At 37.8% G+C, this 27,500-nt stretch overlaps 1 protein-coding gene across 1 annotated transcript in view; it reads left to right on the forward strand.

Moving 5' to 3' along the window:
* LOC133642367 (homeobox protein Dlx3b-like) overlaps positions 1 to 19,103 on the forward strand; it is a 56,776-nt gene extending 37,673 nt beyond the window's left edge. Inside the window, exon 3 of the mRNA XM_062036512.1 lies at positions 18,105 to 19,103. Within this exon, the coding sequence (XP_061892496.1) occupies positions 18,105 to 18,548 (444 nt within the window). The 3' untranslated portion in view covers positions 18,549 to 19,103. The remainder of the gene's footprint in view (positions 1 to 18,104) is intronic.
* Positions 19,104 to 27,500: the final 8,397 nt, after the last annotated feature.

Genomic DNA, 27,500 nt, shown 5'->3' on the forward strand with positions numbered 1-27,500 from the left:
GAGGGCAGGACATCATATGTGGCTCTAATGATGAAACTTAGTCTATTAGACTCCATGCTCCATATTTCGTTCCACGTGATTGTTCTCCTCTCCACGCCCTCCCACCTCATCCAGCAGCCCTGCTGGGCTTGGGAGACTGCCTTGGCACACCTGGTTGCTTCCTCCTGGTGGCGCACTTCCTCCACCACCCTGTGCCGCCGTTCGGTTGCAGTTGCCTTTTGCCACATGGGTGTTGTTGCTTCCACACCAAGGCCCCCTCTGCCATATTGGACATGCCCCACTATATCCCGGTGTCTGAGGGCAGTCTTTGCCACTGCGACTGCTGCAGATGGATTCCATTTCCTCCCTGTCGCTAGGGTTGGAGCAGCACCTCTGACGAATGGATCCCGGGAGTCTGTGAGAGTCATTTCCAGCCTTGATTTGGCACATTTGTACTCCTCCACCACGCTTGAGATCGGTAAGGAGAGGGCTCCGTTGCCATTCGGCCTACGCTGCTAAGACATCTCGGCAGTCCAAGCCATTTCCTCACTTGTGCATTCACCAGCCTCTCCAGCCGATTGGCATGGAATAGAGCTACCTCATAGATGGAAATTGGCCACATGAGACAGGGCAGCAGCCCAAACTGAAAGCACCACAGTTTCAGCTTCCCAGGGAGAGCGGTGTTATTGATCTGATTGAGGCCACTGATTGTATCCTGCCTGAGTTGGTCCACCTGCTTGGAGTCTTTGAGTTCTGCGCTATAACAGCGGCCAAGGCTTTTGATAGGCTTTTCTAGAACTGTTGGTATTGGCTCGTTGTTGATGTGGAACCTCTCATTGGTGAGCTGGCCCTTGATGATGGAGATACTGCGGGATTTGCTTGGTTTAACCTCCATTCGTGCCCATTTGATGTTTCCCTGGAGTTTATCCAGCGGCGTTTGGTGCATGCATTTGTTGTTGTTATTGTTGTCATGTCGTCCATGTACGCCCTTATTGGAAGAAGACGCTCCCCTCCAACCACCCATCGGGATGCTCGAATAATGAGCTCCATTGCCATGGTAAACGCCAGTGGAGAGATGGTGCAGCCCGCCATTATGCCTATCTCGAGGTTCTGCCAGGCAGTTGTACTGGCCTGTGCTGTGACGCAGAACTGGAGGTCCTGGAAGTAGGCTTTGACCATCCTTGTGATGCCCTCAGGGACCTGGAAGAAGTTGAACGCTGTCCATAGAAATTCATGAGGCACTGACCCGAAGGCATTGGCAAGATCTAAGAAAACCACATGCAGGTCTTTCTTTTCCTTCTTGGCCGTCTGTATCTGGTGCCAGATGACATTTGTGTGTTCCAGGCATCCTGAGAAACCACCTATCCCTGCCTTCTGCACTGAGGTGTCAACATAGTTGTTCTTCAGCAAGAATACTGAGAGACTGTGGGCCACAACACTGAAGAATATTTGACCTTCCACATTCAGAAGACTGATCTGGCGGAACTGGTCGATGGTTGAGGAATTCTTCTCTTTGGGAATCAGGATCCCCCCTGCTCTTCGCCATGCCTTTGGTATAATTCCTTTTTCCCACACCACTTTCATTAGCCTCCAGAGGTACTTCAAGACGCCTGGAGTGTTCTTATAGAGCCTATATGGGACGCCGTTGGGTCCAGGGGCTGAGGCTGTTCTTGCCCGCTTTACAGTGCTCTCAACTTCTCTCCATGTGGGGGGCCTCGTTTCAAACTGGTGCTCGGGTGGTTCGATTGGTGGCATGTCATCTGGAATGCTGGCTGGCACATGCCTCTGGCTGTCCGAGTAGGTCTTCCTCAGGTGCTCCTCTAGTTCCCTTATGGATACTTTGAGGATTCTAGTTTTCTCCTTGACAAAGAGGTCTTTGACGAACTTGTAAGGATCTCTGTAGAAGGCAGTCCTCGTTCGCTCTTTCTTTTTATGTTGCTTTCTCAGGCATTCACAGTGTTGCAAGTCGCTGCCTGATGTCGCCCTGTAGTGCTTCAAGTCCTTTCCTTTCCACTTCTGTGGCCTTTTTCCACTGCTTTCGCAGGCCCCTTCTTTCTTTCACAAGTCTTTCAATCTCTTGTTGTCTCCTGGACTTGAGAGGGGCTGACGGTTCCGTCTGTGTCGTAAGGTTCTTACTTTTCACCCCAAATCTCTCCGCTCCATAGCTGTAAATAATCTCTCCAATCTTGTCCAGCTTTTTTTCCACACACCCTTTCAGACCTTCTAAAAGATGGACAAGGTCTGTGTCGGTGGTTTCCCACTCCTTTTTCTGGCAGGATTTAGGCCACAAGATTTGAGGCTTCCGTCCATTCATCTTCCTCTCTACTGCTGTCTGTGGTTGAGTGGGCTCTGGACTCACGTTCGTTGTTGAATCTGTGCCTGATTGAGCTTCGTCTGGGATTGTGATACCCTGTGGACTGTGGTGACTATCCTGCCGCTGGGCTTCACTAGACTGATTTGCCCTACCTCTGAGGAAGTAGTGGTCAATGCGAGGCCCCTCGCTAAGCTCTCTGACACTTTTTCCATATATATATATATGTGTATATATGTATGTATATATATATATATATATATATATATATATATATATATATATATATATATATATATATATATATATATATATATATACTACCGTTCAAAAGTTTGGGGTCACCCAAACAATTTTGTGGAATAGCCTTAATTTCTAAGAACAAGAATAGACTGTCAAGTTTCAGATGAAAGTTCTCTTTTTCTGGCCATTTTGAGCGTTTAATTGACCCCACAAATGTGATGCTCCAGAAACTCAATCTGCTCAAAGGAAGATCAGTTTTGTAGCTTCTGTAACAAGCTGAACTGTTTTCAGATGTGTGAACATGATTGCACAAGGGTTTTCTAATCATCAATTAGCCTTCTGAGCCAATGAGCAAACACATTGTACCATTAGAACACTGGAGTGATAGTTTCTGGAAATGGGCCTCTATACACCTATGTAGATATTGCACCAAAAACCAGACATTTGCAGCTAGAATAGTCATTTACCACATTAGCAATGTATAGAGTGTATTTCTTTAAAGTTAAGACTAGTTTAAAGTTATCTTCATGGAAAAGTACAGTGCTTTTCCTTCAAAAATAAGGACATTTCAATGTGACCCCAAACTTTTGAACGGTAGTGTATGTATATATGTGTGTATATATATACATATATATATATATATATCAGTGGCGTGCCGTCACTAGAGGCAGGGGAGGCACGGCCTCACCTGCCATCATGGAAAGAAGAAAAAAAGTAAAAAGAAAAAAAAATTATTAAATTGTTATATGTATCCAGTGATTATACTAAAGCAGGGGTCACCAACCTTTTTGAAACCAAGAGCTACTTCTTGGGTACTGATTAATGCGAAGGGCTACCAGTTTGATACACACTTCAATAAATTGCCAGAAATAGCCAATTTGCTCAATTTACCTTTAACTCTGTTATTATTTATAATTAATGATATTTACACTTAATTGAACGGTTTAAAAGAGGAGAAAACACGAAAAAAATGACAATTAAATTTTGAAACATAGTTTATCTTCAATTTCGACTCTATAAAATTCAAGATTCAACCGAAAAAAAGAAGAGAAAAACTAGCTAATTCGAATCTTTTTGAAAAAATTTAAAAAATAATTTATGGAACATCATTAGTCATTTTTCCTGATTAAGATTAATTTTAGAATTTTGATGACATGTTTTAAATAGGTTAAAATCCATTCTGCACTTTGTTAGAATATATAACAAATTGAACCAAGCTATATTTCTAACAAAGACAAATCCTTATTTCTTCTAGATTTTCCAGAACAAAATTTTTAAAAGAAATTAAAAAGACTTTGAAATAAGATTTAAATTTGATTCTACAGATTTTCTAGATTTGCCAGAATATTTTTTTTGAATTTTAATCATAATAAGTTTGAAGAAATATTTCACAAATATTCTTCGTCGAAAAAACAGAAGCTAAAATAAAGAATTAAATCAAAATGTATTTATTATTCTTTACAATAAAAAAATTAATTTACTTGAACATTGATTTAAACTGTCAGGAAAGAAGAGGAAGGAATTTAAAAGGTAAAAAAGGTATATGTGTTTAAAAATCCTAAAATCATTTTTAAGGTTGTATTTTTTCTCTAAAATTGTCTTTCTGAAAGTTATAAGAAGCAAAGTAAAAAAATGTATGCATTTATTTAAACAAGTGAAGACCAAGTCTTTAAAATATTTTCTTGGATTTTCAAATTCTATTTGAGTTTTGTCTCTCTTAGAATTAAAAATGTCAAGCAAAGCGAGACCAGCTTGCTAGTAAATAAATACAATTTAAAAAATAGAGGCAGCTCACTGATAAGTGCTGCTATTTGAGCTATTTTTAGAACAGGCCAGCGGGCTACTCATCTGGTCAACGTGGTGCCCGCGGGCACCGCGTTGGTGACCCCTGTACTTAAGTTATTTTCCATTTAACTTCACCAGTTTTAGATTATTTTTATTTTCACATTTGCCGTTCAAATACTGAGAAGAGACGGTGTGGTGATCAGCAGCCAGTTGAGGCACGTCACTGATTTGTGCCTCAACAATGGATTGTGCACAATGACTCGGCTAACTGCTGGCCTGCTGTGCAGTGAGACCGTATTGCTATATGAATTATATTATACATTTCCATAGTTTAGTTAGCTGAGGTATATAATGTACAGTGTATTTTGTCAACAACTGTATGTGTGTAACGTATTTCTTGTGCTGAGCGATCATAAAACTGGAGGCTCGTCTCATAACCCCGCCTCCTGGTGCCAAGCACCTCCGCCGCAGAAAGCACCGCCCGACGGGAGCGCCACACCAACCAAAGCCCACACCCAAACCCTCCACGTGCAAGACCGAAGCCACCCAAAAAAAGTCACTTAACAAGAAGCCAAAAAGTGCAAAAACAACAATGCTCGCGCGGCGCGCCGGAGGAGCCGTGAACAGGGACACAACATTAGGTACACCTGCAGACTGAAGCGCGGATTTCATATTTCATTCATTCACAACTCTTCCAACACGAACACCACTGCTCCCGCACTTATAAGTAAAGGTAAGACCATAATAACGTTTTTTTTTAATTAAATGTGCTTTTTTGTGTGCTACAGTTTGTAAGTGTAAAGTTAAAGTACCAATGATTGTCACACACACACTACACTGTAAAAAAAAAAAAGTTGAGAAAACGGAAATTTTCAAGGCAACATGATGCAACAAGATTTTTGCGTTTTCTCAACTTTTGACTACTGCTGGCCAGACACTGTTTTGGTAGTTAAACATAGTGAAACCTTATTTCTGAGTCTGACTAACTTAAAAACTATAATTATTTTTTACAGTGTACCAAAACAGTGTCTGGTTAGCAGTAGTCAAAAGTTGAGAAAACGCAAAAATCTTGTTGCATCTTGTTGCCTTGAAAATTTGCGTTTTCTCAAATGTCTTTTTTTTTTTACAGTGTAGGTGTGGTGAAATTTGTCCTCTGCATTTGACCCATCCCCTTGCTCACCCCCTGGGAGGTGAGGGGAGCAGTGGGCAACAGCGGCGCCGTGCCTGGGAATAATTTTTGGTGATTTAACCCCCAATTCCAACCCTTGATGCTGAGTGCCAAGCAGGGAAGAATGCTGGTATGAGCTTTTAAACATAACCCGTTAACTGCTGCCAATCAAATGGTGAATAAGATACTCTTTAGGGTTCATATGTTTGTAAATCTGACTGTGATGAAGTCAGTGCCTCACCTGACATGAACCTCACCGCACGCCACTGATGTATATGTATGTATGTATGTGTGTATATATATATATGTATGTGTGTGTATATATATGTATATATATATATACAGTATATATTATTATCATTATTATTATTTATTTTTTCAGAATTACTGCAATTTAATAAATATTCTAACTACATGTACATTTGCCTCCTTGATGCTTCAGGTAGAAGTGAGTTGTGAAAATGATTGACATGTTAGAAGCGTAATCATTTTCCCACAGTTAATAACAACTTACACATAATTAACAAATGTCTAACACGACAGTTTAATAATCAACAACTACAATACACAGACAAGTAGAATACATGGAAGTAAAATACCAAAATGGTGAAAAAAAATAAAATATCTGGCATACACTGTGGGTAAGAATTTTGGCTCGGGTGCGGAGGAAAAGCTGTGACTTGTCTTTATGTCTTGTTTGAACGCCACTAAAACTTGTGTTATCAGTACGGTTTAAAATAATTTACTTGCGTTTTGTGCGTGGTTTCAGTCTAAAAAGCCACTTTAAACATTTCCTAATGTAGGGTTATCGAAATGATCTTTATGCAAAATATCACAAACAATATTTGTATTTTGCGCTGATTAATTAACCAAACTCTAATCCAAGCATTAAAATGCAAACAAAAAAGGAGTTGTAAATTTCTTAAAAACTGCATTTTAAAGTCATAGAAATTGTTCATCACCTCATAATTTAAAGACCTCATTTCTCATATGTCAGATATTTCCACTCTCATGATTTCTTATAGAACAAGACTTGTTGTCCCCAAACCCCAACAAAATGACCTACATTTGGGAGGGGATTCATATGGCCACATTTTTCACGGTTTACCTGACACATGAAACCTGACCAATTGGTGGGGTGCACTATCGACTTTAGCCACCAGACGGCAGTAAAGTGTTGAATATCCTAAAATGTGTTTTGAGGCAATTACAACTTGGACCACAGCACCAGTTGCTATGTATATACAATTATTTAAGCAAAACACAGTCGACAAAACATAACAAAAGCCAAAACTAGTATTGGCTACTCATTTAGATCATCTAGTGTTGTCCCTCAAAGTCCTGCTTGATCTCAGGGCCCAACTTTTCCACTAGCCCAGCTTGTCTTCCCGAGCAGCATCCACGCTCGTTTATGTCATAAAACTACTGTCGTATGTTCTATTGTACTGTCCTTCATATTAAAAATGGTGGTGTTTGTGGGGTGGGGGCCTGGAACAGAATGACAGCATTCCACTTCAGTTCAAAAGGGAGACGTTTGAGTTTGGAACTGTGTTACGAAACCAATTCAACTTATGAGCTGAGGTACTGTACTTACAAATATGCAACATGGGAATTCTCCTAATCTTCCCGCAGTTTTGGGATTTTGTTCCACAATGCCATTTCAATAGGTAGCATGTATTATGGTCATGCATATTTAAAAAATGTTTTCTTCTATATTTACCACTTTTACGCTTTAGGAAACAAGACACCATACATGCCACGTCACTCTAATGTTTCATATCCATACTGTATGTTGTCATGCTGAAGTTATCTTCCATGTCAGTGGTTCTTAACCTTGTTGGAGGTACCGAACTCCACCAGTTTCATATGCGCATTCACCGAACCCTTCTTTAGTGAAAAAAAAAAAAAATATTTTTTTCAAATTCAAGAAAAAGTTGTATGTTTTTTTACTGGTGCATAAAAATGAACCGTGCATGAACATCACCTTGTTCAAAGAACAAAACCAACACAGTGCATGACCCCGACTTAAACAAGTGGAAAAACTTATTCGGGTGTTACCATTTTTTGATTGATTGATTGATTGAGACTTTTATTAGTAGGTTGCACAGTGAAGTACATATTCCGTACAATTGACCACTAAATGGTAACACCCGAATAAGTTTTTCAACTTGTTTAAGTCGGGGTCCACTTAAATTGATTCATGATACAGATATATACTATCATATATACTATCATCATAATACAGTCATCACACAAGATAATCACATTGAATTATTTACATTATTTACAATCAGGAGTGTGGAGGGGGGCTGGGGATATGGACATCAAGTAGTGGACATAGAGAGAGAGAGAGAGAGAGAGAGAGAGAGAGAGAGATCAGAAGGCATAAGAAAAAGAATCTGCATTTGATTGTTTACATTTGATTATTAGCAATCCGGGGAGGGTGTTAGTTTAGGGTTGTAGTTGCCTGGAGGTGAACTTTTATAGCGGTTTTGAAGGAGGATAGAGATGCCCTTTCTTTTATACCTGTTGGGAGCGCATTCCACATTGATGTGGCATAGAAAGAGAATGAGTTAAGACCTTTGTTAGTTCGGAATCTGGGTTTAACGTGGTTAGTGGAGCACCCCCTGGTGTTGTGGTTATGGCGGTCATTTACGTTAAGGAAGTAGTTTGACATGTACTTCGGTATCAGGGAGGTGTAGCGGATTTTATAGACTAGGCTCAGTGCAAGTTGTTTAACTCTGTCCTCCACCTTGAGCCAGCCCACTTTAGAGAAGTGGGTAGGAGTGAGGTGGGATCTGGGGTGGAGGTCTAGAAGTAACCTGACTAGCTTGTTCTGAGATGTTTGGAGTTTAGATTTGAGGGTTTTGGAGGTGCTAGGGTACCAGGAGGTGCATGCGTAATCGAAAAAGGGTTGAACGAGAGTTCCCGCCAGAATCCTCAAGGTGCTTTTGTTGACCAGAGAGGAAATTCTGTAGAGAAATCTCGTTCGTTGGTTAACCTTTTTGATTACCTTGGTTGCCATTTTATCACAGGAAAGGTTAGCCTCTAGAATGGAACCTAGGTAGGTGACCTCATCTTTCCTGGTGATGACACTGTCACCTACTTTTATGGTGAAGTGATTGACTCTCTTAAGTTTGATGTGGGACCCAAACAGGATGGATTCTGTTTTACCCAAGTGGATGGATAGCTTGTTGTCAGCGAGCCAGGTGCAGGTTCTACAGAGCTCAGCACTGAGGATTTTCTCCACCTGTGACTTGTCCTTGCCGGATACCAGCAGGGCAGAGTCATCCGCAAACAAAAACAATTCACAGTCACATGCCGATGACATGTCGTTTATGTATATTAGGAACAGTAAAGGTCCCAATATACTGCCTTGGGGGACTCCACAGCTCACCGAGAGGGGGGGGGACACGGTGCCGTTCACCTCTACCACCTGCTCCCTCCCCTCCAAGTAAGACTGCATCCAGCTCCAAGAGGTTTTGTTAAATCCGATTGCTCTGAGCTTATCCAACAGTATAGCGTGGTTAACGGTGTCAAAGGCCTTCTGAAGGTCAATTGTACGGAATATGTACTGTACTGTGTATTCTCTTCCTTTGCAATCTGATAGTAAAAGTTTCAATCAATCAATCAATCGAAAAACCTGCAAATCAGATGGAAAATTAGAGGGAACATTGTTTGGGGGCTATCCATAATAAGCTGATAGGGAGAAGTTTTTATTTACACGATAAGTCGGATGTCTCTTTACCTCCGTGGCGGAGGCTCCGCCGAACCTCTGAGGCCGACTCACTGAACCCATAGGGTTCGATCGAACCCAGGTTAAGAACCACTGTTCTATGTATAGATACTTCATTGACCCTAAGGGAAATTCAAACATTCAGTAGCTGACCCAGCATATGCAGGTAAATAAGATAGACATATCAACAAAAAAAAATTTAAAAAATTTGTACCGTATTTTTCAGACTATAAGTCGCAGTTTTTTTCATAGTTTGGCCGGGGGTGCGACTTATACTCAGGAGCGACTTATGTGTGAAATTATTAACACATTAGCGTAAAATATCAACTAATATTATTTAGCTCATTCACGTAAGAGACTAGACGTATAAGATTTCATGGGATTTAGCGATTAGGAGTGACAGATTGTTTGGTAAACGTATAGCATGTTCTATATGTTATAGTTATTTGAATGACTCTTACCATAATATGTTACGTTAACATACCAGGCACGTTCTCAGTTGGTTATTTATGCCTCATATAACGTACACTTATTCAGCCTGTTGTTCACTATTCTTTATTTATTTTAAATTGCCTTTCAAATGTCTATTCTTGGTGTTGGCTTTTATCAAATAAATGTCCCCAAAAAATGCGACTTATACTCCAGTGCGACTTATATATGTTTTTTTCCTTCTTTATTATGCATTTTCTGCTGGTGCGACTTATACTGTGGAGCGACTTAAACTCAGAAAAATACGGTATGTATAGGGTATGATTAAAAACTACACTGCAAAAAGTCGGTGCTCAAAAACAAGAAAAAAACATACAAAAATTAGGGGTATTTTATTTGAACTAAGCAAAATTATCTGCCAATAGAACAAGAAAATTTGGCTTGTCAAGACTATCCAAAACAAGTACAATTAGCTAACCTCAATGAACCCAAAAATACCTTAAAATAAGTATATTCTCACTAATGACAAGTGCACTTTTCTTGGTAGAAAAAAAAGAGACCTTTTTGCTCAATATGTTGAAAAATATTCTTAAATTAAGTAAATGCTAGTGCCATTATCTTGACATAATGTTATGCGCTCGGCATCATGATTTTGTTTTTCATGCTTGAAGTAAGAAATTATTAATTTAAAAAAAGTAGTTTTATACTTGTGAGTGTTGATGACACAGCTTTGCAACAGTTGATATTCTAGTTTCAAGCATGTTTTACTCAATATAGGTCATCAAATCTAATATCTTACTGAGATAATTTAGGACCAAAACCCTTAAAACAAGTAAAATACTCTAACATAAAATCTGCTTAGTGAGAAGAATTATCTTATCAGACAGAAAATAAGCAAATATCACCCGTATTTGAGATATTTAATCTTACCATATTTTTCGGAGTATAAGTCGCTCCGGAGTATAAGGCGCACCTGCCGAAAATGCATAATAAAGAAGGAAAAAAAACATATATAAGTTGCACTGGAGTAGAAGTCACATTTTTTAGGGAAATTTATTTGATAAAACCCAACACCAAGATTAGACATTTGAAAGGCAATTTAAAATAAATAAAAAATAGCTAACAAAAGGCTGAATAAGTGTACGTTATATGAGGCATAAATAACCAACTGAGAACGTGCCTGGTATGTTAACGTAACATATTATGGTAAGAGTCATTCAAATAACTATAACATATAGAACATGCTATACGTTTACCAAACAATCTGTCACTCATAATCGCTAAATCCCATGAAATCTTATACGTCTAGTCTCTTACGTGAATGAGATAAATAATATTATTTGATATTTTACGGTAATGTGTTAATAATTTCACACATAGGTCGCTCCTGAGTATAAGTCGCACCCCCGGCCAAACTATGAAAAAAACTGCGACTTATAGTCCGAAAAATACGGTAGATACTTCATTGACCCTAAGGGAAATTCAAACAGTCAGTAGCTGACCCAGAATATGCAGGTAAATAAGATAGACATATAAAAAATAAAAAAATAAATATATATATATATGTATGTAAAAAGCAATTTATAGGTTATAATTAAAAACTACTTTTAAATCTACACGCGAGCAATCATATCATAGAACCTGACCTGTGCCGTCAGATGACAAATACAATTTTAGATATTCAAATGTGTCAAAGAGATATTCCTTTAAGACGGTGATTTACAACCATTACCTCATCAGGTGTGCCGCTGGAAATGATCCAATTTCACATAATTGGTCTGAAAATGATCAATAATAATAATGTGGTTTTGTTTATTTACCTATGCCAGCGATGCATAGTGACAGAACAATTAAACGCTTTCCCGCTAGATGGCAGAAGTATGCATACTATAATAACCTGGCGGTTATAGCCATAGTTAAAAATAGGTTGATGGGACACGCCCCTTTAAGGTGTGTGCCTACAGCGAGCCTAAGCTAGTGGGGACAGTCTGTGGTTGTAGACTGAAACAACAAGAATGTTTGCAAATGGTGCTGCAGTGCCATTTATAGTTGTATTATTATTATATATATATTTTTTTTAATCTCTAATTTGTTTTAAGAGCATATGATTTGACATGGACAAAAAAGTAAACTGCATGCGCATTGGTTGAGAATTTTTACAATGTCTTTTTAATATGCATGCATTCCTTTTATTGGGAACTTGGCCCCGACCTACAATGGTAGTTCTGGGTCACATGGTCAATTGACCAGGGTGGCATTCTCTAGGGCAGTGTTTTTCAACCTTTTTCCAGCCAAGGCACATTTTTTTCATTGAAAAAATCCAGAGGCACACCACTAGCAGAAAACATTAAAAAAATGAAACTCAGCAGCCGATATTGACAGTAAAAAGTTGTTCTCGCAATTGTTGGATATAAATTGAAACTATAACCAAGCATGCATCACTATAGCTCTTGTCTCAAAGTAGGTGTGCTGTCACCACCTGTCACATCACCCCCTGACTTATTTTAGAGTTTTTTGCTGTTTTCCTGTGTGTAGTGTTTTAGTTCTTGTCTTGCGCTCCTATTTTGTTGTTGATTGTCATGTCGTGTACGGATGTACTTTGTGGACGCCGTCTGCTGCTCCACACGCTGCAATGCAAAAACTGAAATCTAAGTAAGATGATATATCTCAACTAAGGGTGATATTTGCTTATTTTCTGTCTGATAAGATTATTCTTCTCACTAAGCAGATTTTATATTAGAGTGTTTTACTTGTTTTAAGTGTTTTGGTCCTATATGATCTCAGTAAGATATTACAGCTTGTAGCTGAGATTTGATGACTTATATTGAGTAAAACATGCTTGAAACTAGAATATCAACTGTTGCAAAGCTGTGTCATCAACACTCACAAGTATAAAGCTGTTTTATTTTCAATGAAACAATAGAAAATACTTACTCATTTAGTAGTACACTTGTCATTAGTGCGAATATACTTATTTTAAGGTATTTTTGGGTTCATTGAGGTTAGCTAATTTTACTTGTTTTGGAAAGTCTTGACAAGCCAAATTTTCTTGTTCTATTGGCAGATAATTTTGCTTAGTTCAAGTAAAATACCCCTCATTTTTGTATTTTTTTTTCTTGTTTTTGAACACTGACTTTTTGCAGTGTGTAAGTCTTTGCTGTCGTCCAGCATTCTGTTTTTTGTTTACTTTGCAACCAGTTCAGTTTTAGTTTCGTTTTGCATAGCCATCCCTTCAATGCCTTTTCTTAGCGGCACTCGCCTTTTGTTTATTTTTGGTTTAAGCATTAGACACCTTTTTACCTGCACTCTGCCTCCCGCTGTCGTCTGCATATTGTGATCACGACAAACCATGTTCTCGACCTCTACAAAGCATTTAGCTACCTGCTGCCACCTACTGATATGGAAGAGTATTACACGGTTACTCTGCCGCACTCTAGGCAGCACAGACACTCAACAACGGCACATTATTTCCGGTTTATAATTACTGGTTTGCAAAAAAACATTTTTAACTCAATTAGGTGAAATTACATAATCTCCCACGGCACACCAGACAGTATCTCACGGCACACTAGTGTGCCACGGCACAGTGGTTGGAAAACACTGCTCTAGGGCAAGGGCGTCAAACTAATTTTCATCGTGGGCCACATCGCAGATACCAACCCTTGGAGGACAACTTCATGATAATATTACACAGTTTCCTTTTTTTTTTTTTAAATTATTATTGTTGTTTACCAACAAAACTAGTGGAAAACCTGCTTTGGAATTAAAAGTCAAAGTGAGAACTTAATTTCAGCTTGTGTAGAATTTTAACAGGAAAAAGGGTTTGAATGACACAAAGGCAAGAAATACAGTAGGAACGGGATTGAGAAAGCACTATTTGGTTTACCTGACACATGAAACAAGACAAATTGTGGGAGTGCACTATCCACTTTAGCCGCCATTCCAACTTTGACCACAGTGTCAGTTTGCTATGTAGAGTGGAGCTTTCCCTCATTTTCAGCAGACTGCATTGCAAAATGATTCACCCCTCCTCTTCCTCTCATGCGAGATCCACCCAGGAATGGGGCCGTATAAATCCCTTTCCTACTGTGGCTTGTTGCATTAAATAATATTGAGTTAAGAGTAGGGCTGCAACGAACGATTAATTTGATAATCGATTAATCTGTCGATTATTACTTCGATTAATCGATTAATAATCGGATAAAAGAGACAAACTACATTTCTATCCTTTCCAGTATTTTATTGAAAAAAACAGCATACTGGCACCATACTTATTTTGATTGTTTCTCAGCTGTTTGTACATGTTGCAGATAAAGGTTTATAAAAAAACATTGAAAAAAAAAATAATAATAAAAAAAAATTGCCTCTGCGCATGCGCATAGCATAGAGCTATTTACCGTAAAATATCAAATAATATTATTTAGCTCATCCACGTAAGAGACTAGACGTATAAGATTTCATGGGATTTAGCGATTAGGAGTGACAGATTGTTTGGTAAACGTATAGCATGTTCTATATGTTATAGTTATTTGAATGACTCTTACCATAATATGTTACGTTAACATACCAGGCACATTCTCAGTTGGTTATTTATGCCTCATATAACGTACACTTATTCAGCCTGTTGTTCACTATTCTTTATTTATTTTAAATTGCCTTTCAAATGTCTATTCTTGGTGTTCGGTTTTATCAAATAAATTTCCCCAAAAAATGCGACTTATACTCCAGTGCGATTTGTGTATGTTTTTTTCCTTCTTTATTGTGCATTTTCGGCCGGTGCGACTTATACTCCGGAGCAACTTATACTCAGAAAAATACGGTACATATATATACTACTTTTCTAAATAAAGGGGACCACAAAAAATGGCATTATTGGCTTTAGTTTACCAAAAAATCTTACGGTACATTAAACATATGTTTATTATTGCAATTTTGTCCTTAAATAAAATAGTGAACATAGGAGACAACTTGTCTTTTAGTAGTAAGTAAACAAACAAAAGCTCCTAATTAGTCTGCTGACATATGCAGTAACATATTGTGTCATTTATCTACCTATTATTATTAAGGAAAAGTGGTAGAAAATGAATTATAAATCTACTTGTTCATTTACTGTTAATATCTGCTTACTTTCTTTTCTAACATGTTCTATCTACACTTCTGTTAAAATGTAATAATCACTTATTCTTCTGTTGTTTGATACTTTACATTAGTTTTGGATGATACCACAAATGTGGGTATCAATCCGATACCAAGTAGTTACAGGATCATACATTGGTCATAATTTAAGTCCTCATCTGTCCATGGACGTATTTCCTGAGTTTATAAACATAATATAACATTTTTTTTAAACAAAAAAAGATTTTGTGGTTATAGAAAATATAAATGTAATAATAGTAGTATCGACTAGATACGCTCCGATACTTGGTATCATTACAGTGGATGTTAGGTGTAGATCCACCCATGGCGTTTGTTTACATTGTGACGCCTGTGAGCTACGGTGTGTAGTGAAGCATGTTTAGCTATTCCTCGTCTTACAGGGATGATACTTGTAAGAAACATACTTTATTTGTCGCCATGGAGACGAGGATTAGTGATTTAGAAGTAGCTAAAACACGGCAGACTGCGGCTGTACGTTAGCAGCCAGCTAGCTAGCCATGTCTTAAAGCACCTCTTCCTGAGGGCGTTTCAGTGTTATAACTTCACCTTTATCTTTAGTTTTTAAGCCAAAATGCGTCCGTTCTCCCTTTTCTGTCTACACACTGTGTCTGCTTGTAAGTACTCCGTGATTGTGCGCTGCCGAACATGCTCCTCTGCTCGTAAAACCAGCAATGTCATGACCGGTACTTTTTCGAGGCGGTATAGTACCGAATATGATTCATCAGTATCACAGTACTATACTAGTACCGGTATACCGTACAACCCTAGCAAGTACCGGTATTTTTGGCACCGGTTCTTAGTTAGATGGGTGCATGAGGATAGTGAAGAGTCTGGACTAACGATACCGCTATCTGTATTTTTTTTCTTCCAGCTGACCGACGTTATTATGACACGCTGTCACAATCAGCTTTGAGTAATGACAAATAAGGGAGCAACACCACACACAAGTTTGTGACATAACAATGTTTTCTCCTCAAATGTTCCTCAAAGTCACGCACGTTGTGTCAGTTTGAAGTAACTGCATTTCACCTTGCACTGTTTATTATTATTATTATTTATTCTTCTTCTTCTTCTTCTTCTTCTTCGGTCAATGGTCAACAAAATAAACAAACAGTTGTACATTCATAGATTGAAAAAGAAAATGTTGCAGACCGAAAGGGTTTAGGCTGAAGTTGAACACTTATTGCGCCTAACCCTATAAACAATGTAATGTATAAAAACATATTATAAATACACATTATACACAACATAAACACAGTTACATTATATACACAGTAAAGGCATGTGAAATATCCTTGTACACGTGTTACACCTTTGTACCAATTATATACTATATACAAACAATTATACTTCCATTATTATTTATATCTCACATTTAGTTTTTAATTAACATTGATCATAGTATTAACTACAGTGTTGATTCAAGAGTGATATATTTTTCCAAGACATTGGTCTTAAAGTGTTTTTGAACACACATAGTTGACTTGTTTAAGTCTTGTTTAAGTGTTGATACAAAATGTCCCTGCTCTGAGATTTTACATCATGTCGGAGGTATTATGGTTATGGCTATGGTTTAATTTGTGCTAATATAAATGCTAACGATAAGCAAAATTCCCCCAAAAAGTGCAGTTTCCCTTTAAGTACAAACCCCGTTTCCATATGAGTTGGGAAATGGTGTTAGATGTAAATATAAACGGAATACAATGATTTGCAAATCATTTTCAACCCATATTCAGTTGAATATGCTACAAAGACAACATATTTGATGTTCAAACTGATAAACATTTTTTCTTTTTACAAATAATCCTTAACTTTAGAATTTGATGGCAGCAACACGTGACAAAGAAGTTGGGAAAGGTGGCAATAAATACTGATAAAGTTGAGGAATGCTCATCAAACACTTACTTGGAACATCCCACAGGTGAACAGGCAAATTGGGAACAGGTGGGTGCCATGATTGGGTATAAAAGTAGATTCCATGAAATGCTCAGTCATTCACAAACAAGGATGGGGCGAGGGTCACCACTTTGTCAACAAATGCGTCAGCAAATTGTTGAACAGTTTAAGAAAAACCTTTCTCAACCAGCTATTGCAAGGAATTTAGGGATTTCGCCATCTACGCTCCGTAATATCATCAAAGGGTTCAGAGAATCTGGAGAAATCACTGCACGTAAGCAGCTAAGCCCGTGACCTTCCATCCCTCAGGCTGTACTGCATCAACAAGCGACATCAGTGTGTAAAGGATATCACCACATGGGCTCAGGAACATTTCAGAAACCCACTGTCAGTAACTACAGTTGGTCGCTACATCTGTAAGTGCAAGTTAAAACTCTCCTATGCAAGGCGAAAACCGTTTATCAACAACACCCAGAAACGCCGTCGGCTTCGCTGGGCCTGAGCTCATCTAAGATGGAATGATACAAAGTGGAAAAGTGTTCTGTGGTCTGACGAGTCCACATTTCAAATTGTTTTTGGAGACTGTGGACGTCGTGTCCTCCGGACCAAAGAAGAAAAGAACCATCCGGATTGTTATAGGCGCAAAGTTGAAAAGCCAGCATGTGTGATGGTATGGGGGTGTATTAGTGCCCAAGACATGGGTAACTTACACATCTGTGAAGGCGCCATTAATGCTGAAAGGTACATACAGGTTTTGGAGCAACATATGTTGCCATCCAAGCAACGTTACCATGGACGCCCCTGCTTATTTCAGCAAGACAATGCCAAGCCACGTGTTACATCAACTTGGCTTCATAGTAAAAGAGTGTGGGTACTAGACTGGCCTGCCTGTAGTCCAGACCTGTCTCCCATTGAACATGTGTGGCGCATTATGAAGCCTAAAATACCACAATGGAGACCCCCGGACTGTTGAACAACTTAAGCTGTACATCAAGCAAGAATGGGAAAGAATTCCACCTGAGAAGCTTCAAAAATGTGTCTCCTCAGTTCCCAAACGTTTACTGAGTGTTGTTAAAAGGAAAGGCCATGTAACACAGTGGTGAACATGCCCTTTCCCAACTACTTTGGCACGTGTTGCAGCCATGCAATTCTAAGTTAATTATTATTTTCAAAAAAAAAATAAAGTTTATGAGTTTGAACATCAAATATGTTGTCTGTGTAGCATATTCAACTGAATATGGGTTGAAAAGGATTTGCAAATCATTGTATTCCGTTTATATTTACATCTAACACAATTTCCCAACTCATATGGAAACGGGGTTTGTAAATGCACCACCTCTGGATTTAATGAACTTGCTGGTTAATTCTGGCCTTCACTCATTCAATGATTGTGATTTCAGGTGAAAATATGGTTCCAGAACCGTCGCTCCAAGTTCAAGAAGCTCTACAAGAATGGAGAGTTCCCACTGGGGGACATCGCTTTGGAGCACAGCCCAGAGGCCAGTGACTCAATGGCGTGCAACTCGCCTCCGTCCCCCGCCGCTTGGGAAAACAACACCAGCAGTAACCCCAACAACAACAACAACAACAACGACGACGACAACAACGACACGAACAGCAGCAGCAGCATGAAGAACAACACAATGCTGGACCCCACCAGCAGGGGGCAGGAATCTTACCAGCCTCAGGGGGACGACTCCTCTTCAGTCTACATGGATGAGTACACGCACCAGAATTGGTACCAGCAGCAAGACACGCATTTAGGTCTGCCAGCAGCTGGCCCCGCCCACCACACGCCCCCATCAGCACCGGCATCCACGCAAAGCATGGGCGCCGTTTACTGACTCCCTTACTTACAAACACTTGAAATGGACCCTTCCAACTCCAACTTACTGCGCCTGAAGTCGTAATATATCTTTCGCCAACGTACATCGATTCACACTGTGCCTTAAATCACAAGCCAAACCTTTTGTAGGTAAGTACCTACTGCCCTCTAGTGGACGAACATTTGATTATTCTCCCTGCTGCTGTGCATCACTCGCATAGTTTCATGACTAAGACTCATTTTCGGACCGTTTAAGGAAAACCGGCACAGTGGTTGGGAGTCCACTGCCTTATAAACCATCACACGTATTCCTGCAGTGGCCTATACTCTGCATCATATGTAAATAATATGACACATATCTTCCCTTCACAATTTTTAGGATGAAAATGAGATATATTGTTGGATTTTACACTCGTTTGCTTTGTCGCCTACAATGTAACAACAGTTATTAACATAGATGAACCTACATTAGGATGGCTTTTAGCGTCTTTCATGTACAAAATGTAGCAAAAATCTTGACATTTTCCCTTATTTTCCGCAGGTGTAATTAATGATTGACTGTACGCTGCAAAAAAGAGCTGTCAAAATATACAAACCCTGTTTCCATATGAGTTGGGAAATTGTGTTAGATGTAAATATAAACGGAATACAATGATTTGCAAATCATTTTCAACCCATATTCAGTTGAATATGCTACAAAGACAACATATTTGATGTTCAACCTGATAAACTTTTTTTTTTTGTGCAAATAATCCTTAACTTTAGAATTTGATGCCAGCAACACGTGACAAAGAAGTTGGGAAAGGTGGCAATAAATACTGATAAAGTTGAGGAATGCTCATCAAACACTTATTTGGAACATCCCACAGGTGAACAGGCTAATTGGGAACAGGTGGGTGCCATGATTGGGTATAAAAGTAGATTCCATGAAATGCTCAGTCATTCACAAACAAGGATGGGGCGAGGGTCACCACTTTGTCAACAAATGCGTGAGCAAATTGTTGAACAGTTTAAGAAAAACCTTTCTCAACCAGCTATTGCAAGGAATTTAGGGATTTCACCATCTACGCTCCGTAATATCATCAAAGGGTTCAGAGAATCTGGAGAAATCACTGCACGTAAGCAGCTAAGCCCGTGACCTTCCATCCCTCAGGCTGTACTGCATCAACAAGCGACATCAGTGTGTAAAGGATATCACCACATGGGCTCAGGAACACAGCCGAAACCCACTGTCAGTAACTACAGTTGGTCGCTACATCTGTAAGTGCAAGTTAAAACTCTCCTATGCAAGGCGAAAACCGTTTATCAACAACACCCAGAAACGCCGTCGGCTTCGCTGGGCCTGAGCTCATCTAAGATGGACTGATACAAAGTGGAAAAGTGTTCTGTGGTCTGACGAGTCCACATTTCAAATTGTTTTTGGAAACTGTGGACGTCGTGTCCTCCGGACCAAAGAGGAAAAGAACCATCCGGATTGTTATAGGCGCAAAGTTGAAAAGCCAGCATCTGTGATGGTATGGGGGTGTGTTAGTGCCCAAGACATGGGTAACTTACACATCTGTGAAGGCACCATTAATGCTGAAAGGTACATACAGGTTTTGGAGCAACATATGTTGCCATCCAAGCAACGTTACCATGGACGCCCCTGCTTATTTCAGCAAGACAATGCCAAGCCACGTGTTACATCAACGTGGCCTCATAGTAAAAGAGTGCGGGTACTAGACTGGCCTGCCTGTAGTCCAGACCTGTCTCCCATTGAAAATGTGTGGCGCATTATGAAGCCTAAAATAGCACAACGGAGACCCCCGGACTGTTGAACAACTTAAGCTGTACATCAAGCAAGAATGGGAAAGAATTCCACCTGAGAAGCTTCAAAAATGTGTCTCCTCAGTTCCCAAACGTTTACTGAGTGTTGGTAAAAGGAAAGGCCTTGTAACACAGTGGTGAACATGCCCTTTCCCAACTACTTTGGCACGTCACATCAAATATGTTGTCTTTGTAGCATATTCAACTGAATATGGGTTGAAAAGGATTTGCAAATCATTGTATTCCGTTTATATTTACCACTAACACAATTTCCCAACTCATATGGAAACGGGGTTTGTAAGATAAGAGTAGATTTTAGGGGAAAAAAATACAAAAAACTAGTGAAATGAACTGTAGCTGCATGCACGGATCATTTGACTTGATAAGACATACAAAATGTATATTTGTATATCCAGAAATTAGCAGGGCTTTCAAGTGTTTTATTCTGAAAATAAGCATTATTCAACGTGCAATTCTTGAATGAAGCGTCGTCGAGATGTCGCGGAATCTTCGAACAACATTTTTTTTTATGTGGGGAGGGGAAGAAATATCTTATGTGAATAGTTATTTTCTCAATTTCAACATTTTTACACTAGAATAGAACAAATATATTTATTCATGCTGACATTGAGATTAGTCAATGACAAAAAATAAGTAAATAGCTCTTAAAACTAGAAACAAGCTTTTAAATCTTGGCATGTGGCAAATAACTTCTACTGTATATCCTGGGAACTAGTGTCCACTGTAGTGGACATTTGTAGTTATTTTTCGTTTTTTTCCTGAAATGTGTAACCCTGACCTTAGAAATAGACCATCAACAAATGTCCACTGGAAAGGACGCACAGGCTATCTAAATTCAGTTCAAAACTATCTAATTTTGTACAGCCGATTCCTAAATTGTTATATAGATGATCTTTGACAGTATTCTCCTGTTATCGAGAGGAACATGGACCAGGACATGTTGCTGCTTGAATTGATGACTCGCTATTTGGTGAAGTACAACGTTCTATCTTGAAAGTCCACTGCAGTGGACTTTTTTTTTTTTTGCATAAACAGGAAATATCTTTCCCAAAAAAAGAAATGGACCATAAACAAATGTCCACTACAGAGGACGCTGGTTCTCAGGAATGGAATTTCCAAAATAAGAATAATAGTGCGGTCCTTAGCTCACAAAGTCAGCTTTGACGGGCTCCGGGGCCTAGAAAATAAATGAAACGTGGAAGAAAACCTATTTATGTCCTATTCATTTATTTATTTATATATATATATATATATATATATATATATATATATATATATATATATATATATATATATATATATATATATATATATATATATATATATATATATATATATATATATATATATATATACACATATATTATATTTATATATATATATATTATATATATATATATATAAATATAATATATGTGTATATGTATGTATATATATATATATATATATATATATATATATATATATTATATATATATATATATAAATATAATATATGTGTATATGTATGTATATATATATATATATATATATATATATATATATATATACATGTACATGTATAGATATACACATATACATATATGTACACATATATACATATATGTATATATTTATATATACATATGTATATATAAATATATATGTATATATACATGTGTGTATACATATATTCACACATATATATATATTCATATGTACATATGTATATGTATATATATATACATATATACACATATATGTATATATACATACAGTATATGTGTATATATACTCATATGTACACATATACATATATATATATATATATATATATATATATATATATATATATATATATATATATATATATATATGTATATATATATATACACTACCGTTCAAAATTTTGGGGTCACCCAAACAATTTAGTGGAATAGCCTTAATTTCTAAGAACAAGAATAGACTGTCGAGTTTAAGTTCTCTTTTTCTGGCCATTTTGAGCGTTTAATTGACCCCACAAATGTGATGCTCCAGAAACTCAATCTGCTCAAAGGAAGGTCCGTTTTGTAGCTTCTGTAACGAGCTAAACTGTTTTCAGATGTGTGAACATGATTGCACAAGGGTTTTCTAATCATCAATTAGCCTTCTGAGCCAATGAACAAACACATTGTACCATTAGAACACTGGAGTGATAGTTGCTGGAAATGGGCCTCTATACACCTATGTAGATATTGCACCAAAAACCAGACATTTGCAGCTAGAATAGTCATTTACCACATTAGCAATGTGTATTTCTTTAAAGTTCAGACTAGTTTAAAGTTATCTTCATTGAAAAGTACAGTGCTTTTCCTTCAAAAATAAGGACATTTCAATTCGACCCCAAACTTTTGAACGGTAGTGTATATATATATATATATATAAGGGCATAAAAATGTAATATTTAAAGAGACCTTTGAAAGCCTTGTTGCCAAGTACAGATGTCACCAGCTTTGGGATCATCTTAAGAGGTATTTACAAATATTCTTAAAATCTTGAAGGTTTTGGGGCTGTCACTTGGCAAGTTGCAACTACCTGGGATCAGGCCACTGGGTGATGTTGTGTGCTTCATGATCCAGTTTGTGGTGGTCAGAATTCTTGCAAGTTGGTAGAGGATTAAAATGTCATCTATTATAATACAAATTAATGTGTAACTTTTATTTAATGTTTTTGTTGTTGATGTTCTCTCTTTGTTGGTGTCTTTATAAGGAGGTAAACCGTATTTCCCACACTGTACGTAACTATTTTGGGCTGTCCTCGTGCAAACTTTAGTCCAAAGGTAACTGCTTTGCATCATGCCACTCGTCAGGTGACGTCTAATTAATGTGAGAACTTTGCTCACAAGTCAACGCTGACTTCCTTTTCATCGGCCTGTTCATTACTGTCACCTTCCATGGAAGGTGACCTTTGAGATGTTTTTGATTTTTTTTTCTTTTGTGAACTGCTACATTTTTTGGCTGCCGGCAATGGGGAGGGACGTCCTTTTCGACAGCTGGGATCGTCATTACTTAACGAGCGAACCATAAAGTTTACCGAACCCTCAGCAAGTATTTTGGCCCTCAATCAAACGACGTGGGCGTTGTCATTCGTGTCACCTCATTTTGTCATTTAGGTATGAGGATGCATTTTGTAATTCAACCTTTTAACGAGGACAAGCCTCTGTGCTACTCTTGCTTTTATTATACCAGGTGTCTCCAAAGTGTCGCACACTTTTAAGTATCGGCCCGCGTCACATTCTAGAATTACAATTCAATATAAAAATGTAAAAAAAAAATTTAAAAAAATTGTAAAAAAAAAAGAAAAGAAAAGCAAAACAGTTGATAAGCCAACCATATTATTAATAATAACAATACGTGGAAATAGAGAGATGAAATTCAGATTCTTCACGATTCCATTCAAAATCCATTCTCGATTTAACACCATTATCATTTTATATTATTTGGTATATAAATGATAATAAAACCTTTATAGCAGTGGTCCCCAACCACCGGTGCCAATCGATCCACGGACCGGTACCGGTCCGTGGATCGATTGGCACCGGGACGCACAAAAAATAAAAAATAAAAATAAATAAATGAATAAATAAAAATTATTAAATCAACATAAAAAACACAAGATACACTTACAATTAGTGCACCAACCCAAAAAACCTCCCTCCCCCATTCACACTCATTCACACAAGAAGGTTGTTTCTTTCTGTTATTAATATTCTGGTTCCTACATTATATATCAATATATATCAATACAGTCTGCAAGGGATACAGTCCGTAAGCACACATGATTGTATTTTTTTATGACAAAAAAAAAAGTATATATATATATATATATGTATATATATATATATATATATATATATATATATATATATATATATATATATATATATATATATATATATATATATATATATATATATATATATATATATATTCCGAGCGCGATGATGTCCCATTATCGATGGGAAAATGCATTTTTAGACAATATAATTTGCCTGAGCGGCGAGGAGACACCGAGAGTAACAAGTGGTAGAACAGGGGTGTCCAAACTTTTTCCCCTGAGGGCCGCACACTGAAATATCAAAGCAAGCGGGGGCCATTTTGATATTTTTTATTTTAAAAACCAATGCAATATATGTATAAAAAAGATACATTTAGGCCTCCACTCAGACTTGATCCCGGGGACCCCAAAAGGTTTTGGTCAAAAAAAATATTACAAATGTGTCATTATTTAGTATTATTATTATTATTATTATTATTCAAGGTTTAAATCTCTAGATCAACATTAGGTCTATCTGTCAATATAACGCTTTTAAAGATTTAAGTTGTATGCCATTTTTGTCAAGGAAAACCGTGTTTTTTTATGGAAAAAAACCACCAAATATGCAATATTTTCCCCCAATAAAATTTTAAAGTGGAATATTTGAGATTATATAATAATTGGAGTCTTAAAAAGGTCAATAACTCATAACAACATTGATTTTAATTCATTATTTTTTTGAGCAATGACACTTACAAAACAAAAAGTTCCACTAAAATGATTGGGGATCCAAAATGGTACTGCTCAGTAAAGCTTAAAAAAATAAATCCAACATTTTTTTTTAACTTTTACCACAATAGACTCAAGATCAACTTCAGGGGCCGTACTTATCAAGCTTCTTAGAATTACTCCTAAGAAGTCTGCTAAGAGTTGACTTAAGAGTAAATAAATTATTCGCTGAAAGCTGCACTTAAAAGTTAATTATCAAGCGTCTTACTCACACTTTCAGCGAAGTGTAGGACTGAATCTTAAGTGTCACACTCAGAGCTGAATTACGACATTACTATGTGCCGTAAACGCAATTTTAGGTGACGTCATTTCTGTGCCCATAGAAATGACCAATCACGGAATGGAATCCGTTGTCTAAGAATAAAGAAATATCTTGGAAATATTTAAGTGGACAATGGGAGTGTATATTTTGACAATAAACTACAAAATAATACAAAACAAACTAGTCCCCGCCCGCACTCACGCTACCGCTCCCTCTCTTCTCTCGCCCACACACTCACTGACGTCACTCACCTCACGGCCACACACATACGCTACTGTCATAACATTTTCTTTCCAATTCATTAATTAGGCAACTAATTTGAAACTGCTGTGGGTGGCTCTATATATACTAGCCCACTGCAGACACATGCAGAAATCAACAAGGAATCGAAAAGTATTAAATCTGTGACAAAAATAATATCCGCTCTGTCTAAACGATACCGTTTGATCAGCTGCTCGTCATCAAAAAAAAAACAAACATTGTTCCGTTCCCTGAACGTTCGCGCACGTCTCTCTCGCCTCAGTGCCATCCCCTGCTGGCAACTCCTAACCACTTAGGACACCTCTGAAGGTCTCTTAAATATTGTGGAGAGTAGGAGTGATTCTTAGACTTAAGAACGTTGATAAAAAGCTTTTATTCTTAAGTTTGAGAGTAGGACTAAATTTCGCAAATTCTCAGGACTTAAGTGTAAAATGGCACTCTAAGAAGCTTGATAAGTACGGCCCCAGATCTATCCGTCAATTATAAGTTTTATTGTTGTTTATGATTTTTGTTTATTCGTTTTAGGCCCTTCTTTAAAAAACTTTGTTTTTTAAACGGCGACCAAAAAATATGCAACATTTTCCCCCCAAAATATCTCAAAGTGGAATATTTAATGTGAAGTAAATGGAGCCTTGAATAGGTCAATAATTCATAATGACATCGATTTTGATTCATTATTATTTTTTAAAGAAAGCTTTGTGTTAGTAGAGTAAATAATGCAACATTTTCATGTTACATTTCACCTGTTTGCTCTTTTATACCACTTTTTATGTTTTTAATTTTTTTTTCATTGTATTTTTAGAATGTGCCGTAGGGCCGTAAAAAAAATTACCTGCGGGCCGCAAATGGCCCCCGGGCCGCACTTTGGACACCCCTGTGGTAGACCATTAATAATTTACAAAAAATAAATAAATTTAAACAATTTTTTTTAACTTGGGACTTCCCGCGGGACGGATTTTGGACGTTGGCGGGCCGTAGTTTGGGGATCTTGATCTACAATGTAAATAGTCATGAAAACAAAACCAAAACACATTTAATGAGAAGGTGTGTCCAAACTTTTGGCCTGTACTGTACGCCAGAAAAATGAACGGTACAATGGCGTTCTGTCGTCGCACCCGTACAAATAAATGCAATAGAATTGTAGAATTTTCCGTGTACTGCATGTCGTCTGCAGGCATGTGCTGTTCAAACCGGGGGTGTCCAAACGCCAAGCTAGAAATCAAGGTCTACGGGGGCCATTTTGATAGGTGTAGTGTGGTAAATAGGCTAAAACCAAAAGTCGTGCACCATGTTTCGCGGTCACCACGCACTCCTCTAAATGGTTAGCAACAAAAATGCGTGGATACGTAGTCGTCGCACGTTGCTACGCTGAGACAAAAACGTGGCTTTATTCCTTTGAAGTTTTTTCCCTTCGTTATCAGACTCTGTGAGTCGAAGAAAAGGAAAGAGACGAATGAAGCGAAACGGGACAAGACGCAGTGGCCATCATCAAACGGTCTTTAATGATGATTACCGTCATTTCCGAACTTTTTCCCCACGCTTTGAACCCTGCAGCTTATAAAATGACGCGGCTCATTCGGGGATTATTATTGTTTTGTTTCACAAGCTTTGCACGGCCGACAAATTATAAACTTTTATACTGTATATATAATATGTAAATATTACATATATGTTATATTTTATATTGCTACTATGCTACTATTGCTACTATGGTACATTTTTAGTCTATACCTGCATTATCCTTTCCAGCCTTTGTAACTGAGCTACTGTGTGGAACAATTTCCCTTGAGGATAAATAAAGTTTGTCTAAGTCTAAGACATCAAAAGTCGAAGACGACTTTTAAAGAATTTTCCTCCAGACAACAAGGCTGAATATGTTGGACGACACAATATATCAATATCAGCTGTTTCGGTGCGCAGAATGACTTTTCCAGGGTCCTCTATGTCGGGTTACAAGCAGCGTCTTTTGGTAAACAATTCATATTTCAATGTGTACACCTGTGGTTATTATATGTACAAAATAAACCGGCCCAAAAAATTAAGCGGGTGCGTCTTATA

Source organism: Entelurus aequoreus, linkage group LG25 (genome assembly GCF_033978785.1).
Source record: "Entelurus aequoreus isolate RoL-2023_Sb linkage group LG25, RoL_Eaeq_v1.1, whole genome shotgun sequence".
NCBI classification, from domain to species: Eukaryota; Metazoa; Chordata; class Actinopteri; order Syngnathiformes; family Syngnathidae; genus Entelurus; species Entelurus aequoreus.